The sequence below is a fragment of the Colletotrichum higginsianum genome, assembly GCF_001672515.1.
Source record: "Colletotrichum higginsianum IMI 349063 chromosome 7 map unlocalized unitig_7, whole genome shotgun sequence".
In the NCBI taxonomy this organism is placed as follows: Eukaryota; Fungi; Ascomycota; class Sordariomycetes; order Glomerellales; family Glomerellaceae; genus Colletotrichum; species Colletotrichum higginsianum.
In genome coordinates this window covers 3,921,020-3,939,603 of record NW_017263917.1, presented here as the reverse complement: position 1 = coordinate 3,939,603, position 18,584 = coordinate 3,921,020, and the positions used below count along the sequence as shown (strand labels likewise).

General features: G+C 54.4%; 7 protein-coding genes across 7 annotated transcripts; 5 read left to right on the top strand and 2 right to left on the bottom strand.

Annotated features, from left to right (window-relative positions):
- Positions 1-412: 412 nt before the first annotated feature.
- On the top strand, positions 413-877 carry CH63R_10876 (ribosomal L32p family protein; the record flags this gene model as incomplete). The annotated part of the gene is made up of 2 exons (XM_018305850.1): positions 413-773; positions 828-877. The coding sequence occupies 2 exons, from the start codon at positions 413-415 to the stop codon at positions 875-877; spliced, it is 411 nt and encodes a 136-aa protein (XP_018155274.1).
- A 2,204-nt stretch (positions 878-3,081) lies between these two features.
- On the top strand, positions 3,082-4,221 carry CH63R_10875 (WD repeat domain-containing protein; the record flags this gene model as incomplete). The annotated part of the gene is made up of 3 exons (XM_018305849.1): positions 3,082-3,084; positions 3,137-3,173; positions 3,254-4,221. 3 exons carry the CDS (start codon positions 3,082-3,084, stop codon positions 4,219-4,221), a joined length of 1,008 nt encoding a protein of 335 aa, XP_018155273.1.
- A 451-nt stretch (positions 4,222-4,672) lies between these two features.
- CH63R_10874 (DNA polymerase delta) lies at positions 4,673-5,318 on the top strand (the record flags this gene model as incomplete). Its single annotated transcript, XM_018305848.1, has 2 exons — positions 4,673-5,095; positions 5,148-5,318. The coding sequence occupies 2 exons, from the start codon at positions 4,673-4,675 to the stop codon at positions 5,316-5,318; spliced, it is 594 nt and encodes a 197-aa protein (XP_018155272.1).
- A 251-nt stretch (positions 5,319-5,569) lies between these two features.
- Positions 5,570-6,723, bottom strand: CH63R_10873 (uncharacterized protein; the record flags this gene model as incomplete). The annotated part of the gene is made up of 2 exons (XM_018305847.1): positions 5,570-5,742; positions 5,796-6,723. The coding sequence occupies 2 exons, from the start codon at positions 6,721-6,723 to the stop codon at positions 5,570-5,572; spliced, it is 1,101 nt and encodes a 366-aa protein (XP_018155271.1).
- A 989-nt stretch (positions 6,724-7,712) lies between these two features.
- Positions 7,713-10,156, top strand: CH63R_10872 (ThiF family protein; the record flags this gene model as incomplete). Its single annotated transcript, XM_018305846.1, has 5 exons — positions 7,713-8,003; positions 8,064-8,366; positions 8,405-9,357; positions 9,549-9,812; positions 9,865-10,156. The coding sequence occupies 5 exons, from the start codon at positions 7,713-7,715 to the stop codon at positions 10,154-10,156; spliced, it is 2,103 nt and encodes a 700-aa protein (XP_018155270.1).
- Positions 10,157-10,231: 75 nt separating this feature from the next.
- CH63R_10871 (Short-chain dehydrogenase) lies at positions 10,232-11,602 on the bottom strand (the record flags this gene model as incomplete). The annotated part of the gene is made up of 5 exons (XM_018305845.1): positions 10,232-10,380; positions 10,504-10,596; positions 10,744-10,860; positions 11,010-11,210; positions 11,302-11,602. 5 exons carry the CDS (start codon positions 11,600-11,602, stop codon positions 10,232-10,234), a joined length of 861 nt encoding a protein of 286 aa, XP_018155269.1.
- Positions 11,603-13,750: 2,148 nt separating this feature from the next.
- On the top strand, positions 13,751-15,826 carry CH63R_10870 (PAP2 superfamily protein; the record flags this gene model as incomplete). Its single annotated transcript, XM_018305844.1, has 4 exons — positions 13,751-13,967; positions 14,104-14,320; positions 14,387-15,651; positions 15,744-15,826. The coding sequence occupies 4 exons, from the start codon at positions 13,751-13,753 to the stop codon at positions 15,824-15,826; spliced, it is 1,782 nt and encodes a 593-aa protein (XP_018155268.1).
- Between the last annotated feature and the right edge of the window lie 2,758 nt (positions 15,827-18,584).

Sequence of the window (18,584 nt, the reverse complement as noted above, 5' to 3'; positions counted from 1 at the left end):
CCCTGCAGGGAGGTGCAGGCAGGGGATGGAGGGAAAGGGGAAAAGGGGTCCCCATCGTGTTGATTGGCTGCTGCGCGTCCGTGCGCGTCGGAGACTATGATTGGTTGGTAGATCTCAATTGACAGCTCCCTGGTCGCAAGTTCTTTTATTTTTTTATTTTATTTTTGTCCCGGCTCGGAATGGAAGAAGCTTAAGCCTCGTTGACGTGAACGACAGTCAGTGGTGTGCATCTGCTTCAACATCCACCACTGCGAACAAGGACCGTCCCCTAGATACCTGGCAGCTCACAACACCCCTCTCGACTCGACGTCTGGACTTTTCGATATCGGATCGTTCTTTGACGGTATCTGGCCCCCCTTGCGAATACGTTGCTCCTCCGCCCGAAACCCGAGTCGATCCAATTCCAGTCGAAATGGCCGCCATCGCCATGGGTGCGCAGCCCTTGCGCATGGCCTCACTCCTTCCCCGAATCTCAGCGCCAGCTTTCACACAAACTTCAAGGATATTCTCCCTGTACACGCGCCAGGTCACCAGCTCGTTCCTTCCGGCGCTGTCCTTCGCGCTGCCGGCATTCAATCTCAACGTCCCCGCCTGGCTTGGCGGCATCTGGGAGTCCATCCTGAGGGCAGTGCCCAAGAAGAAGACGTCGCACTCGAAGAAGAGACACAGGCAGATGGCCGGAAAGGCTCTTAAGGACGTTAAGTCTCTGTGCAAGTGTCCAGGCTGCGGCCAGATCAAGAGGCAGCATATCGTGTGCCCGCACTGCTTGAGCAGTACGCATCCTTCAGCCGCTCTCCGACGTCCCTTTGCTGACAACTGCTTCACAGAAATCAAGGATCTTTGGAGAGATGAGAACCCCTCGGGAAAATTCATTTAAATCGCCCAACGGCCGTGTAACATTTCGAGACGTGTATATTCAAGTGTACAACTGGTTAGCATATTGTGGCGTTTGGGACAAATCCATCACCTCTTCGGACGTGCCTTGATCTTTACTCTTTCCGATATATTGAAGGTACTTCGATGTAAACTTCTTCGTTTGGAGTATACCCTCATGGTTGCTGATTCTTTCTGGAAATCCGCCGTTCTCCCAGGAATCAATGTTAGCACATCGATGAAGGAGTCATGCTGCCGTTGATTTTAAAGAGCGCGGCCTAGTCCAATAATCCGTCCGAAGGTTCAATTGTGCGCACCGATGAATTACTCGTCAGGTCCCATCACTTGCCAGAGAGAACTCCGTAATTGTATAAAAAAAATCTGTGTTTCGCAGGACACGCACCTTTACACCTCAACTCGACACTCTGATTACCATATTTAATCCCCGGTCGAGACTGCCTACAGGCACAAGTCCCTAAACAGCCTGGCCATGTTTAAACACACAGCGCCGCCGCCGCCGCCGCCGCTAGGAAACGTCGAGGTTCAAGACACCACCAGCGACGGCATGCCTATGTATCAAATCCCGGCAGAGCATTCTCGGCTTCCAAACGATGACTCCTCCAGTCAATCAGTTCAAGAGACAATGTCAACTTCTCAACCTGGCTCAGTCATGAAGCCAACGTATCTAGGCGACCTACCCAGCGAGCTTATCGCCGAAATCGTCTTCTACGTAGCCCAATAAAGGGGATTCAGCCCCCCGGACCAGCGCAAACAAATCCGACTGCCAGACTCCTTCTGCGGACGATGAAGAAGATGAGGTTAGTCCCCAAATACGACGACAATCAAGTTTGCCGTACTACTTTGAGTCTGACGGCGACGATACAGAGTTAACGAATCATCCCTCCGACTACGAGGGCAACTTCTGCTTGAAGCATCTAGCGGTGCCATCAATCGACAGTGGTATCAGAAGCCTGAGTAACTTGAACTGTTCATGCAAAGGACTCTACCACGTTCTTCTGCCTTTAGGGTCTCGGGTATTCACGTCTGCTCCAAACATAACCAGAGATTCGACGCAGTCTTTCTTCCTGTAGGGTTATTACTGCTACCTCTAAATTGATGAAAGTCTTCGTCTTACTTCAGGACGCTATGCAGCGGGAAGATACCAATAAGGTACAGACTGCTTGGATTCGCCCCGGCCTCCAAGAGCTTCGTGAGCATATCCCGCTGATGGTTTTTAGTTTCGGCGCAATACCAAGTGATTGGCGTATGTCCGCCAGTCCAGCCTGTAAAGGCGCCATGGGAGAGTAGCCATTCGACTGCCTCAACTTAGCCACCGTGGATAGCCGTGACAAGATGTGTTGTGGTATTTCCGATTTTTGCGGTGATGTGGCGGTCATGCATCGAACCGCTTTGAAACACCCGCCAGAATTCAGTCTCAAAGGTGTACCCGAAGGCGTATTCAAGCGGCGCCGGCAGCGAGGGCCTGTTCAAGAATAGGTATGGAGCTGTTCCCCAGCGGAGAGCATACCAGTCATCTTGCTGTCCACCTTGGGCGTGAAGAGAAGGGAGGACACCACTGCATCAATTATGCTGGTCATGAGGCCTGTCTATCGACGAGAAGAACATTGACCAAGATGATGTTTGCAACGACAAAACCGAGGAAATGGTAAGTAAGTCGGGCTTCCTGTAGATACAAATATAGTTCTGAAGCAGGTTGATGGATAGAACGTTATTTTTCCATGCTTCGAAGGACCTTTGATACTGTACCTGCCTACTCACCTTTGGGCCGGCTGGACGCCGACATACGCAGCAAAGGTAGTGGTCCTTTGTGCGCTTGCATAACCACACAATATGAAGAAGAAAAATATAGAAAACACAGTGTTAGTATCAAATCGAGTCATTTATGGTGACGCCTCATCTTTTGGCCACATTCGTAATGTTACCATGCCTTGAGAAATGTACTTAATGTCAGTGGTGCTTGCCATGAAAGGAGGAGCAGGTGAAGCCGAGTCCGCGGTTAATGCCAGCAATAGGTGTGGCGTGCCCCTCCACTGCCCCTCCTCCCCCCAAGCTAGTCCTTGCAGGGGGCTTTCTTCTCAAATGTGTGATGTCAGCCCCCACCTTCCCGACCACAATCGCGGTTGCAACTTTCCGATTAGCAACCGCGCATCATCCTCAGCGGCAGAAGCTTCACATGGACTGGAAATCATGGTAAGAATATTTGAGCCATCCCCCAAACGCAGCAGACACTGATTTTTGGCAGTCGAAACAATATCTGACCACACACACTGTGGACAATGGTGAGCTGTCCTGGCCTTGAGAGCCTAGGTCTCTTAAACTGCCTACGATCTCTCTCTTGCTGACACCTTGCGACCCTTAGCCCACGTAACCGATATCTTCGGCCTGGCCACGACTCAGAGATCCATTCTGTCCGCGAGCGGATCGTCCACTCTCCACGTCCACAACACCTTTGACCCCACGATCCCTATCACGCAGTCCATCGGCGGTGCGCACAAGCTCGGCTGCCACCACATTTGCACTTCGCGCAATGGGCTTGTCGCTGCTAGCGCGGGGTTTGCAGGCGAAGTGAAGATCTGGGTCGTCGATAAGGACACGGGTGAGTGGAATCTGCACTCGGAGATCACGAACCAGGCGGCCAAGGCGGGCGAGGTGTGGGCCATTGCCCTCAGCGAGGATGGAAAGTTTCTTGCGGGAACGACCTACGACGGCCGTGTGAACGTTTGGGATGTCGGCGAAGAGGGAACGCCCAAAATCAGAGAGTATGAGACGGGCAGTCCAGGCTCAGGAAGCTTCGGCATGTCGGTCGATTTGAGCCGGGATGGGAGATACACCGCGAGTGGCCACGAGAACGGGGCTGTATACGTGTTCAACAACGACACCGGACGGTTGTTATTCTCGTTACCTGGTATGACTCTGGGTATCACCATGCATGATGGTTTGCTAATCATGTCCACAGGTCTGGTCAAGTCAGTCCGTGCCGTAGCATTCTCGCCCGGAAACACAAGACTCGCAGCTGCAGGAGACTCGTCTATCATTGCTCTCTACGACATCAAGAACGGCGAACAGGTCAGCAACATGACAGGCCATGCCTCTTGGATCACCTCGATCGACTGGAACGACAGCGGCGAATACCTACTCAGTGGTGCTATGGACGGCAAGGTCAAGGTCTGGTCCGTTGAGCGCGGCGCCTGTGTCGCGACGCACAGTGAGACGGACAAGGCACTGTGGACTGTCAAATGGCTCCCGAAAACCGGAAAGAACGAGTCGTTCTGTACGGCGGGCGCTCACAGAAGCATCTCGTTTTACAGAGAAGCTACTGGAGCATAGATGGGGAGGATGCAACATCACGGGAAAAGGCCAATGCGTATCTACAATGGTTGGGGCAAGAAATGTCGCTGGGTCAGACAGACCCCGGGATAGATGATAGAGACATGCCGAAATGAACAATGAGGATACCTGATGAGGACGGAGTACAGTGTCTAAAGACAGTTGATATCTACAAAAACACACTGTAATCACCGTGCACAGACACGTGCTTTCGTATCAAACTCGCGTTGTCCTGCCAAATTAAGGCCCCTGCCACATTCCTGCTCATTTCGTCATCCGCTGCGCATCAGTCTGGTCAAAAGGATTACTGCGAGGACCCCGATTGGCGACATTTCAAACGCATTACAATCAATTATAAGAATTCTGCACTCGATAACGTCAAGTCTTTGATACCTTTTTCAGCGTCAACCGCATCACTTAGGTCTATCGGCAATCTCGCATCATTCAAGCAATGCCCACTACCAGAAGATCAACTGGAGGAGCCCGAGCCAGATCTGGCCCGACTCAGGGCCAGTCGACCATCAGCTTTTCTCACAGAGTGTCCAAGCCCGTACCCAAGGATCAGAAGAAGGCCACCCTTACTTCCGCTGTCGGTAGGGCAGACATCGGCAAGCCAGTCCAGAAGGCGGAAGAAGAGACCGACGAGATCCACCTCGACAAGCCTGCGACTCCTGAGATCGAGGAGGCCAAGGTTGAGGAGGACGTTCCCGAGAAGTCGGAGTCTTTAGTCAGGGCCGAGAAAGTCAATGACGCCCAGATCAACAAGTACTGGAGATCGGTCGAGGCCCAGCGCATCGCACCGAGGGTTCATCAGGGTGACGTGAGTTTGGCAGAGAAGGTGCTGCGGTACTTTGATGTCAGCTCGCAGTATGGTGTAAGTCTCTTTTTTTTACCTGATATGGTTGCAGTGCTGACACACTACTTAGCCTTGCATTGGTCTGCAGCGCATGAAGCGTTGGCAGCGGGCTGAGAGACTGGGCCTCAACCCACCCATAGAGGTCCTTGCCGTGTTGCTCAAGGAGGAGGAGAAGGGAAACTCTCTCGAGCGGGCACACATGGATGAACTCATGAGCTCGACGGTAACGGGACCTGCTTGAAAATGAGATGAAGAGCGTGAAGTATGCGATCACGATGAAAGCAGGGGAGTTTGGAGTTTGACACAATGACTTTATGAACCAGTCCCTTCAAGTAAACGGCTTGCAGCAAGGATTTACGAGGCATGCGAGAAGAGGATTGCTGTACACGTAGCCGCACGATATTAGCTAAGCTGGTAAACAGCGACCCGGAATTATACCCCTTTCCAGAGGCATTTATTGACACGTCATCTTCACAGTGACATTGAGCTGCTCTAGTACCATATGCTTCTCGTACGGTGATGGCCTACCGTCTCTGTGCCGGCGGCCTCCAGCTCCTTCATGGTATCATATAGGAAGAAATCAATCAGAATGGCGTTGACGCTTGTTCCGGGATGCTCCCTTTGGATCTCCCGCTTGATGAGCTCGACGCACCAGATACTGCACGCTGGCGCAGTGTTAGCACGCACCTTCACACATGTCATGTTTCATTGGCCTCACCTCTCATCTGCAACTCCAGCCTCGATCCACTCTCGATGACTCGCTTGTCGACGATAGCCGTCGCCAGCGAAGGGCTATAATACAGGCAGCCCATGGTGTTGAGGATTTGTGGAACGCGGTAATCGGCGAACATTGTAATCTTGTCAATATCCCTGAAGGCACCGATGCCCTCGCCGCCAAAGCACGCCCAAATGTCTGCCACGAGGATCTGCGCCCTCTTGAGAATTCTCACAGGTTTCCGACGGCCCTCAAACTTGTGCTCATCACGGAAACAGTCAAAGTCCCGGGCGAGCAGATTGACGAGCCTAGCGGCGGAGCCGTTGGCGGCCTCGATGAGCTTCGTGACGCTGCAGTTGTACCTCTCGTACAGCACGGTGCCGGCTTCGCGCAGGCATGCCAGGCGCTCCTCCAGCAAGGGCATCTCCTCGTCCGTCTTGGAGCGGAAAACATGCCTCATGAGCTCCATCGTGCACTCGTCCTCGCTCTGCCAAAAGTCGGGGCTGGTGATGGGGATGTCCTCATCGAGAGCGCGCTGCAGCGAGGCGACCATGCTCCAGTAGCCAGTCCACGTCCTGCCGCGGTACTCGACGGCGAACCTCTCGTCGTCGGGCTTCTCGGACCAGAAGCAAAAGTTGAGCAGGTCCATGGTGAAGACGAAGGCGGCGGTGGCCTCGTCCTTGGTCTTGGGATGCAGCTCGTGCTCGGCCCAGGTCGAGGTCGAGTACTGCTTTTGCTCCATCTGGGCGTAGATGGTGGCGGCGGCGCGTTTGGTGGACCTCATGTCGATGGCAACGTCGATGGAGTTGTCGTAGACGAACTCGGCGCCTTCGAGGACGCCCGTCTCCGGCTCATTGTCGATGTTGAGCTTGCCCTGGAAATGCTGGCGAAGGAGGGCCAGGAGCTCTGGATCGGCCTCATCGTCGGACATGATGAGCCTGCCTGGGCGGGGGGCTCCTCCTGGGATCGAATGCGGACCGTCTTTTGTCTTTGCGGGATCTGCAAGAATACGACCTTGGGCTTGGCTGCAACTCGATGCTTCTGACGGCCTGCTGCTTTGTGATCCTTTCGCTGGGAAAACGACGGGGGCAGCACGGGTTGAACTTCGGACTATTCAGGCTCGAAGAGACCCGTACCGCTGCGCTGCACTGACCCGTTTTGTTTTTTCTTGTTGAATCACCGGTCAATTGCAGGCGTCCATCATCCCAGAAGCCCCTCAAATGATGAACCTTTTACAGTCTCATCCCGGCCACTATCCTTGATCCCCCTGTTCCAATCTTCAATCCGTTGCTCGCCTTGTTGAGGGGCTTAGCCACACAGGACTGTCGGGAACCTGCAAGGACCCAGCGAAACTCCGGAGGTGGGCAAGCGGATGCACCCTTTAGGCAACATTTTAGGCCGGGCCAGGCAGGTATGGCACCGTTCGAGCACAGGTACCTAGGTTTTGGCGCGCTGTGTAGCGTCACGGTCTCTGAAAGGTCAACTTAACCGCTGAGGTTACAGCGCCCTTCAGTGAGCTTCCACTACAAGCGGGTGGGTTCCTCTTCTGACTAAGGTACTAATCAGAACTTGACCGCAACAATTCCCCCAGGAACCAACAGCTCTAATCCCTGCTGGATCTCGTCACCGGCTGCCGGTATTGGCTAGAACCTTGCGCCGGGCGATCGTTCCTTCCTCCCGCTGACCTTAGGGAAAACCTCAACCTTCCTTTCGCTGCCTGCAGCCTCGCTCTCCCGTGCTGAAACCACCTGCCCTTGTCCCGTCAATCCCACCTAGCGCGCGGCTCATTCCTCCCTCCTTCTTCTCTGATCTCTTCCCAACTCGCGATCGCTGCTCCTGTCACAACCCGGCTTCTTTGCGATTCAAATTAGCAGTCATCGACACCCAGGATCACGTCTACAAAATAACGAACTGAGCCCCATGGATCCCACTGCTAAAGCAGGCGCTGCTGCAGCTGCCGCAACCGCGCCAGAGGCGACCGCGCCGACACCACCCGCGACGACAACGACGGCCGCCGCCGCACCACCACCAGAGCAACAGCAACAACCCACGCAGGCGCAAACCTCCACGGTCCCAGTTGCGCAGCCACCCGCGCAAACAACGCAGCAGCGGCAGCAGCAGCAGCAGCAGCAAAGACCTCCTGCCGTCCGGCCGCGTGACCGGTTCTATCAGCAGTCACTCGGTGGATCGCTAAATGCCACTGTCAAGAAGGTATGTCGCAACCATGTCGAGAGCCCAGCGCATCAGACCACGCGCCTGCCTCCGCCGCAGCACTCATTCAACGACGGCGTCCGTTCAATTCGCGCCCTCTGGATCGACGCGGAAATGGCGTCGCCTTTACTTAAGGATTCAATGGAGCTAACCGCAATCACACAGGCACGCGTTTTGATGGTCGGCGCTGGCGGTATCGGATGCGAACTACTCAAAAATATTGTGCTCACTGGCTATGGCGAAATCCACGTCGTCGATCTCGATACAATCGATCTGAGCAACCTCAACCGACAATTCCTCTTCCGACGCGAGCACATCAAGAAGTCTAAGGCTCTGGTATGGTCCCTGGCGCTGCGATGCCATGTACGCTTTGGAGGTACTGCGTTGCTGACTTCTCAAAGGTGGCCAAGGACGCAGCACAGCCCTTCAACCCCAAGGTCAAGATCGTTGCGCACCACGCGAACATAAAGGATTCCCAGTTCAGTGTGAAATGGTTCCGGGACTTTAACATCGTTTTCAATGCACTGGACAACCTCGAGGCCAGACGGCACGTCAACAGAATGTGCCTGGCTGCGGATGTCCCCCTGATCGAGAGCGGCACGACTGGGTTCAACGGCAATGTTCAGGTCATCAAGAAGGGAATTACCGCATGCTACGACTGCACCACTAAGGAGACGCCCAAGTCCTTCCCGGTCTGCACCATCCGAAGCACGCCGAGTCAGCCCATCCACTGTATTGTCTGGGGCAAGAGCTACCTGCTTAACGAGATTTTCGGAACGAGCGAAGACGAGTCCGCGTTCGACAACTCAGCCGATGCCGAGAATGCCCAAGAGATTGAGGAACTGAAGAAGGAGGCCGCCGCCCTCAGAGCGATTCGCGAATCACTGGGCACCGAAGCCTTTCCTCAGCTTCTATTCGACAAGGTATTCAACACGGACATCGTGCGATTGGCGTCTATGGAGGACATGTGGAAGTCCAGACGCAAGCCGGAGGCCCTCGACTACAAGGCCCTTTCGGACCAGTCGAAGGACGCCCTTGCCTCGAAGGAGGATATTCTCAAGGACGGACAGAACGTGTGGACACTGGAGCAGAATTTCGCAGTTTTCGTCGACAGCCTGGATCGGTTGAGCAAGCGCATGCAGGAGCTGAAGAAGGCTCATCAAGACGCATCCGATCCGGGTCCTATAATCACATTCGATAAGGATGACGAGGACACGTTGGATTTCGTAACGGCCAGTGCCAATATTCGATCAACCATATTCGGCATCGAGCGCAAGTCTCGTTTCGATATCAAGCAGATGGCTGGCAACATCATCCCAGCCATTGCGACGACCAATGCAATTGTTGCGGGACTGTGTGTTCTTCAATCATTCAAGGTGCTGAGAGGCGACTTCACTCAGACCAAAGAGGTAAAGTCAAATTTTGCGATTGACAGGGCCGTGTGCTAACATTCTCTACCTAGGTGTTCATCTCTCCTCACAACCCTGCTCGTTTGCTCAACTCGAGCAAGTACCGGGCTCCCAACCCAGATTGCCCAGTATGCAGCGTATATCAGACGAGCGTATTCGTCGACCTGTCTAGAGCCACGCTCAAGGATCTTGTCGAAGACTTTGTTCGTCTGGAGCTTGGGTACGGCGATAAGGAGTTCGCCGTGAATAACGACGCAGGTCCGCTTTACGACCCAGATGAGACGGAAAACCTGCCCAAAAAGCTCAGCGACCTTGGCATCAACGAAGATACCTTCCTCACCGTTATCGATGAGGACGATGAAGAGCCCTTTGTCAATGTCGTCATCAGCATCCTGGAATCGTGCGTCTTACCTCCCTATCTAACGTCGAAGCGCCCACTAACACACTCACAGCAAGGAGTCCTTAGGAGACAAGCCTGTCAAGGGCTTGATTGCGGATCAGAAACCCATGATCCCTCGCAAGCCCAAGAAGGAGACCCTAGTGGAGTCGAATGGTACAAGCGAGCAGAATGGCAAGCCTACTGTCGACGCTGAAGGAGAATCGGCAAACCTCAAGCGGTCTCGGTCGGACGACGGCGATGGGCCAAGTGAAGCGAAGAAGGTCAAGGTTGCCACGACAAGCAGCGACGACGTGGTCATTGTGGATGATTCGACAGGTGGAGCAATCGTCATCGACGACGACTGATGTTGCAAGGGTTCCTTTCCTCAAGGGTGCCCTCCCCCAACTAGACTCGGGAGCTCTCCTACGTAGTACGCCAGCTCAGACAGCACTTAGCCCGCCGTCCAGATTCAGGATGCAGTTGTTGGCATAAGTGTTTTGGGCAAGAAAGACGGCAGCGTCGGCCACCTCGTCGGGCCGGCCCAAACGCCCAAGGGGAATTCGCTTTTCGAGGGGTTCCCTCGACATTGCTGGGTTTATTTGTACATTAGCTTTGCTCTGACCAACGAGCACCCATCTTCGGAATCCGCGGAAGCCCAATCTTGCAAATGGGGAATATGGGAGGGGGGGATGGGAAAGGAGGGGCTTCTTACAAGCAAGCATGTTGGTTTCTATGTAGCCAGGGACGATGGCATTGGCCCTGATGCGTTGCGGTCCCAGCTCGACAGAAAGGGCATGGGTGAAGCCTATGGGAGACGTCGTCGTCCCAGCTATTAGAGTTGCTCATTTACATTGGGAAGATGGTGCCGAGGAGAGAAGATACAGCAACGTAGTGTGTGCGCTATGCACAACGAACGGAAATAGGAAGAATAAGAAACAAAAAGACCACATACCAATAATCCCGGCCTTCGAAGCTGCGTAGACACTGGTGCCAGGACTACCCTTTTCGGCCAGCAGACTCGCAATGTTGATAATGCAAGCTTGTAAGTGGAACGACATAGTCAGCAGGACTACAAGCGCAGGACGTGCATCGCACGCATGAGGTTGACCCATCAGTGCGGGCGTTGCGATCGGATAGATGGGGTGGCAAAAATACAAGAAGAAAAAAGACAAGCGTGAGGATGTTAGTATTATGAACACGAGCGTTGCTCTGACTTACCATCCCTGTCTGCGCGCCTACGCTTCATGCGCTGGGCCATGTATCTCGACATGAAGATTGTGCCCATGAGGTTAGTGTCCACGAGCTCCCTCGCGGTTTGCGAGGAGGTGTTTTGCAACAGTTGGAATTGCGCAATACCCGCCGCGTTGACTAGGACGTCTATTTGGCCCGTACGTTGCTGCGAGTGGATGGGGCACGTCCCTGTTAGTCTGGCGTGTCTTTGCAGTAGAACATCACGCGGGCATGAAGGGGAAGGGGAGAGAGAAAGCAAGGGGGATACAAACCCATATACCATCCAAGACGGCGTCGTCGCGGCCGTCGGCGGAGACGTCCATGACGGCGTAGGAGTGGGCGGGCTTATCCTCGCGCACGTGAGGCGAAGATGTAGCGGTGGCGGCGGACAGAGGGGCAAGGCGGGAGTCAGGAAAGGGTGGCAGACGGGCGCAGAGATCGCGCAGCTTGTCCTCCTTGCGACCGAGGAGGGTGACGAGGGCGCCCTCGGCGGCGAAGCGGGTAGCGATGGCTGCCCCGATACCGCCGTATGCGCCGGTAATGAGGCAGTGGCGGGCACGGAGGGGAAGGAGGGCGGCCATTGGGTGTGTGTGTGTAAGAAAAAGGTCAGGGAGAGGAAGAGAGATTGGGTTAATGGTTGTTCTGTTCGGTCGGGATGGGCCAAAGGGGAAGCCTGGTCAGTTGATGCTGTTTGTTCTGGCGAAGAAGCGGGTGTTTGTGTGTAGGTAGGTAGGTACGGATAAAGCTTGTGGAAGGGAAAGGGAGCTTAAAGTTGTCGACAGGGATGTCTGAGTTAAAGCTACGAGTGGGCGAGTGGGGTGGAACAGATGGATCTACCGACTACTTCAAGGCTGATTATCAAGTTCCAGATCAACCGTTGTGTTGGAGAATAGAAAGACATAGTGTCAAGTAATGTTCACGGTGTCTTTTACTACCTATTTTGTTGCTCTTGGGGGTGTTCTTTTCTTTTCTCTTTTTGCTTTCACTGTGGTATCTACGAATAGCTGAATCAGCGGTTACGGAAGTTAAAATGTAAAACAAAATACTCTTGTTGCTCTCTAAATCCCCGTTCAACCATTCGAGATACAGACAGGCGGCTGTTGGTGAGGTCATAGTGTCGTGTTCTCGAACGGCAGAAAGAAGACTCTCGGACGTCGGAGAGGGCACGTTCGTCAGCAATGCAACTGTGCAATGCAACTCTCAATCCGTGTGAGAAGACAAACGAAGGCCCGGATGGGATGAGACGAGAGCCAGAGGTCCCGAGACTGGAGATCCCAAGGACAACGGAGCCTGGCTGGGAAGATGCTTGGATACCTTGGGTGGGGTGCTTGTTTGGGCGCACTGAATGTGCCCCCTCGAAATGTGGGGGAAGCGACAATGGCATTAACAAGTCACGCAAGTGTATTGGTTTCTGCGTGTCTCTGGCAATTGCCAGAGGGGAACATGATTCCAAGGCTGTTCAGTAGTACCGAGTATCTCAAGGTCAAGCTCCCAGATAGTGAGACAGTCGACAGACACTTCCGTCCATTGGGGCATGGTGTGTGTGTGTGTGTGTGTTTGTTCTCCACTCCTTCTGGTGCGTCGAGGAAAAATCATTCTCGAGGTCTTAATGGCTGGGCCTCCATGTACATATCTGTCCGGTGTACAGGTACAGATACCGCGTTGAAGCTGTATACTAAGTGTAAAGAGTGGACAACAGCTCCAGAGGCACAGAATTTGGAAGAGAAAGAAGGTGGAAAGATCCCTGCCGACCCTCTCTTCAGTGAGGTAGCTACGAAGTACCTACGAAACAAAACGAAGTAGGTAGGTAGGTTAGCAGTTACCTCAGGCAAAGTACCTGTGGACTTGCAAGAGAACATTGGTGACGACGACTGGACGAGGTCTGAAGGCTAAGACGTGCCCCCGCCGTTGTTGATGCCAGGGCTGTCAGGTACCGATCAATCTCAGATGCCTCGTGGTGCCAGACACCAGCGCTAGTGCGGGACTCCTTCCGCCTCATGCCCACTTCCTCTACGCACTAATAAATAGGAGTATACAAGTACGTATAGCTGGGCCTCACTTGTTTGGTGATGTTTGATGTTGATTGATCATTGCAGTCCTTAACCAACTCTGGTGCCTTCCGCATCTGCTGCCGTCACAGGCATTACAGGCGTCACAAGCTGGCCTTCCCCCTCTAGTGCATCATTCACAACACTTCGCCCGTGGTGCCAGGTACTCCGAATCCGAGTACCGGTCCCTGAGCCAAGGCACCTGCTCCTCCCACCCATCACACCATTGGTTCTTTCCAGTTGCGGTTGCAGTTGCAGTTGGGGTGCGTGGGTGCCGGTCCAGTTACAGTTTCCCGCGCCCGTTGGTGGTGGTACGCTAGGTACGGACGCAGCATCGCAATCCCGCCGTCGATACTGCTGCAGCTTTGCATATTTCCTGTCTATCTTGCTCCTTTCCCTCTCCCCCTCACCCCAAACGTCGCAGCTTTCGAAAAGTATTGCCGCTGGTGACCTCCTACCACACAACCGCTCGTTCTCACCATCCACTAAGCAGTCCCCTTCGACAGGCAAATGCGCAGCCTTCTACCCAGTCGTCGAGCAAGTGCAGCTGCCTTCGCTTCCCTCCACCCTAAACGCTTACACCTGCCAACCCCGACTCTCCCAAGTCCTCTGACCACGCTCCACACGACCGCATAACTGCGAACCACCACCTCAACCCCCACCGAGAAAACGGATGGCCGTATGCCTTACGACCGCAACCCTCGACAACGCCTGATGAAGAGCCATATCAATGGCGCCGCACCGGCGCCAAAGTCCGACCCGGAGCGCCGCGACGCTACCGCATCGAACCCTACAGCCACCGACCCAGCTGCAATCGCCGAGGCCCCCGCCCCGCCTCTCATCACGGTCAAGAGCCCCAGCGACGCGCCCGACGCGGGGCTGAGAAGTCTCGATCATTGTATGCTGCTATGCCCTCTAGCCTTGTGACTGCCTGGCCAGGCTATCTACGGCCCCGAGCCTGGCGCATCCTGGCGCGGTGGTCGTCGCCGCCACCGCAACCTACCAAGCACCGAGCTGACCTTGTCCTCGAACAGATAAGAGAGCGCTGCCGTCATGGCGATACCGACTGCGACAGTGGATGCTGCCACTGATCCGATGGGAGACCCCCTACCTTGCTTACTTGCAGGACACGATGCGCACACCGTGGCTCGACAGCTACTTTGCCATCACGGCGAACCTCGGCACACATACGTTCTTCATGATCGGCCTACCTATGCTCTTCTGGTGCGGCTACGCTTCCTTCGGCAAAGGGTAAGCGACCGAAACATCATCATGCATGCCTGTTGAGGGACCTATCTAACCAGTGGGCGTCTCCAGTGTCATCCATATCCTTGCCGAGGGCGTCTTCTTCACTGGCTTCATCAAGGACTTCTTCTCGCTGCCACGACCGCTCTCCCCTCCCTTGCACCGAATCACCATGTCCGGCTCCGCTGCCCTGGAATATGGCTTTCCGTCGACCCATAGCGCCAACGCCGTATCAGTCGCTGTGTACGGCGTGCTGCTCCTGCGCAGCCCTGACAACACCCTGCCGGAATCGACCAAGAACCTCCTTGAGGGACTGTCATACTTCTATGCGGTCTCCATCGTGCTGGGTCGTCTGTACTGCGGCATGCACGGCTTCATCGACGTCGTCGTGGGATCTATTTTGGGCGCCGCCATCTCGCTCGTCGAGTTTCATTACGGCCCTCCTTTGGATGCGTATATGCACGGCAGCTCGTGGTGGGCGCCTGTTATCGCCGCTCTTGTCATTATCGTCCTCGTCAGGATTCACCCGGAACCCGCAGATGACTGCCCTTGCTTCGACGACAGCGTTGCTTTCGCTGGCGTCGTGATTGGCCTGGAAATCGGAACATGGATGTATGGGAGGACGTCAATCGATTCCTTTGGGGGATCCGCTCATACCGTCCAGTCCCTCGATCTCGGCGCCCTCGGATGGCACATTGTCCTGGCACGCGTCTTTTTTGGCGTCTTTGTCATTTTTGTGTGGCGGGAGGTTATGAAGCCGACCATGCTCAGGATCCTACCGCACCTTTTCCGTCTCTTGGAGAAGGTCGAGTGGAATCTTCCTCGTCGTTTCTTCACGCCGGCTTCAAAGTACAAGGTCATCGATCTAGGCTCGAGAATGGACAACCTCATTCCTTCGGTCAGGGACTTTCCCCGCGTAGTCCAGTCCATCCGCCATCCGACGACGCGTGGCCGTTCCGTGTCGATCGGGCCTCAGAGTGCCGCCGATGCGTATGAGACGCTGGCATACCGCGAGCGCCGGCGTCGGGAGAGCATCGGCAGCAACGGCAGCATCAAGAGCAAGGGCAGTTCGCACGAGCTTCGGGAAAAGAGCGGTGACTGGGAGGGGAAGGGGGCGACATCCGGTATACAGGGCCATCATGGCAATTCGCTGAATGATTTTGAGCGTATGATGGGCACGGGCAGTGTATTGGCGAGCCCAAGCGAAGAAAAGGGGGAGCAGGACCTGACGGTCGGCCAACAAGACGAAATCAGCGAGAAGGAAATGTTCCTGCGACTGATCCGACCCAGAGTGCGTTACGACGTCGAGGTGGTGACCAAGCTGGTAGTTTATACAGGTAAGTGCTGTGTCCGCTGGCTTCCTCTTCCGTAGAATCCGGCAAACCCTTGAGCGTACCCCACCCCCACAATTTCTGACAGGTGACGACAGGTATCGCATGGCTGGGCGTCGGCTTGATCCCTATGATGTTCGAGCTGGTCGGCCTCGGATCGAACCATCTCCGCGCTGCCTAACTTGAGATTCTTGTTTTTCTGGACGGATCCATTCTGAGATAACCATTTTACCCCGTCTTCTTCAATTTGTCATTTTGAAAGATGCATAGGTACGGATCTGCCGAGAGCCTGCCGGTAGGAGGAACGATGTGTTGCAAAAGAGCGGCGCATAGAAACTTTTGACGAAAGCACGACGTACTGTATATTCTTCCGGCGCTTGCATCTACCTATGGACGGGCCTTCGAACCTTTTCTTTTCGGCGGGTTCTTAGGTTCGTCCACTCCGTCGTAATGATATGGGCTTTTCTCGGCGTTCAATGGAAAAGGGGGCAGAAGACCGTTGTTTGTGTGTTTGAATTCGGGCGGCAATGTTGTGTGGTTTATTTAGCGAAGGCTGGAGACGGAGAAAGATGACAGAGTCTTTCTGTTTCGAAATGAGGAAGGTGGCTTGTCTGCGGTGGCTACATTCGCTACACAGTCTGTTTGTGACATGAACGTTGTGTGGTTTTTGCGACATATGCCTTGTAGACGGGGAAGGTGGTTCTGCAGATAAGGTGTGCTGAGACAAGAGCAGAAGGCAGCGGCAGCCCCTTCAGCGTGCCGAGCGATTGTGCGCGACTTACTTCATACCCCCTCACGTTACTACGTAGTATAGTGATTTGACCTCAACCAACAAGCGAAGTCTCACCACCGAACATCATCTTTAGATAAAGACTCGATTAGGGATAGGACTTAGAGCTAGGATTCGAGATGTGATTGGGATTGAGATTACAAACAGGGTTACACACTTCGACCTGTAAATACCAGCAGGAGACTAGACACTCCCTTGGGCTTCGCCCCATGAAGTCGATGACGGATTGGAGCCATGGCTGGACGATGGCTTCGTATCCGAGGCTACTTTGGTGGGGATTTTGACGACCCTTGATGTATTCGATGGGTTGAATGTTCAGGTCAGGAGGTACGTAGCAGACCATAACGAAGGATCATGTCCGCTGACTCTCATGCCAGAACCTTTACGAGCTTCATCAACATCTCTCGGGTCAGCCTTGGATTCGGGCGGTCTCGCTAGCCCGCATGCCATGTCGGACCCCCCTGCGTGGAGCTCGAGATCCACGTTCAAAGTTCACGCCATCTCCAGGGTTGAGGACTGACGTGTGGGGTCCTTGCGATCCAAACTCTTAATGCCCCCTCCCCTTACCGCTGGACTGCCGAGCTGCCGTTACTGGGTGTTGCTACAGGAGGAGGGATCGTGACGATGCCACCCCACCCTGCCCCCCCCCCCCCCCCCCCCCTTTCGGATGGAACACTCTCCGCTTTCTGCCTCTAAGCTCAACAATGGTCGATAACGTCTACAATATCATTTACAATATCATGTTGGTGGCAGGCTGATCGTTTGGGCACGAGAGCACAGCAACCAGACAGTCACTCACCACGTGGACGCCGACCGCTAGCAAAACCCCGTCCCTCTCCTCCTCCTCCGGAGATGCTTCCGCTTGGCACAGGGGAGGGGGGGAAGGGTTGGATCCTCGGACGATCGGCGTCCCGCTGCGGGTGATCTTGACCGATAGGGCTGGCATGGATGGATGGGTCCCCGGAACTTCGGGACACGGGGCCATGCCGCGTGCCCATGTCATGCCAGATTATCAGATCTCGAGTAATGCTGTTTCTAATCCCATCTCACACCTCTAAGAACACAAGCCTCCCAAGCTGAAAGACCCTTTGTCACTTTGTGATAGTACTGGCTGATTCGTGTTCCTGAGGCGACGCCTGCGGTCCGTCCCTGCGGGTGTGTCACTAAAGAATGTCGACCAACGCATCCAATGGACCCGCATCCCGCGGGGTAGGTATTGCCAGATGGCAGCTGTCAGAAGAAGCAACAATAATACGATGCAGCGAGGGTATCTTGGCATCGTTCATATCGACAGGCACGGCAAGTCAAAGCGCAGGGCGGCAGCTTTGGTTATCTGCTCCCTATCCCTCGCTCAGTCAACACAAAGAGCAACACTCGCATGAGCCCTATAAGAAGGAATCCATGACGATAGTGAAAGCGAGCATCGTGCTAGTCGGCCATCGAAATCGGGCTAATCAGGATATGCAATTTTCTCTGGCGAAAGGTTGCGGTTTACAAATGGCGACCAGCGAGCGACGTCATTCGTTCGCTGCAGTCTTTGGCAGTGTTGCCTTGTCGCCTTAGGCATGAGAGGGGATCTAAGTTAGGACTAGCGTAGGTATATCTAACAAGGAGGCAGTCGTACCTGTTTCCTGCTGCTGGAAAGAGATTGCAGCCTCCCACCCCACACACCATCAAGCACCAAGTACCAAGTACTGCTAGCAATCGCAACCGCATTAGCCCGATGTTGCAGCTTCATCCCCGACACCTTTGGTTTTTGGGCTTTTCAACCAAAAGCCCAAAAGCGATGACCACAAGCTTTCGAGCATCGTTGGTAGCCTAGAAGCTTGCATCCTTGTGGACATACCCATCGGCGAATTTTGATCAACCGTACCTTTAGAAGTTGGCGACTTTTGACATATACTTGCAAGGTGTTTAGCACCCGAGGGAGGACCTTGAGTGTGCCCGCCCAGCCCTGGTTCATCAGCCCAGATTCGCCAAATATCGGCCCATCTTAGCGAACTGACCTAGCCGGAAAGCACTTCTCTTCTGTCACCTACCTACTCTGTACAGTGGCCAACCACCCCCCGCAGGATCTGATAACCAAACGAACGAATCTGTTCTCCGCAACAAGACGTCTGCACCTCATATTTTCGGCGACTTGACCAAC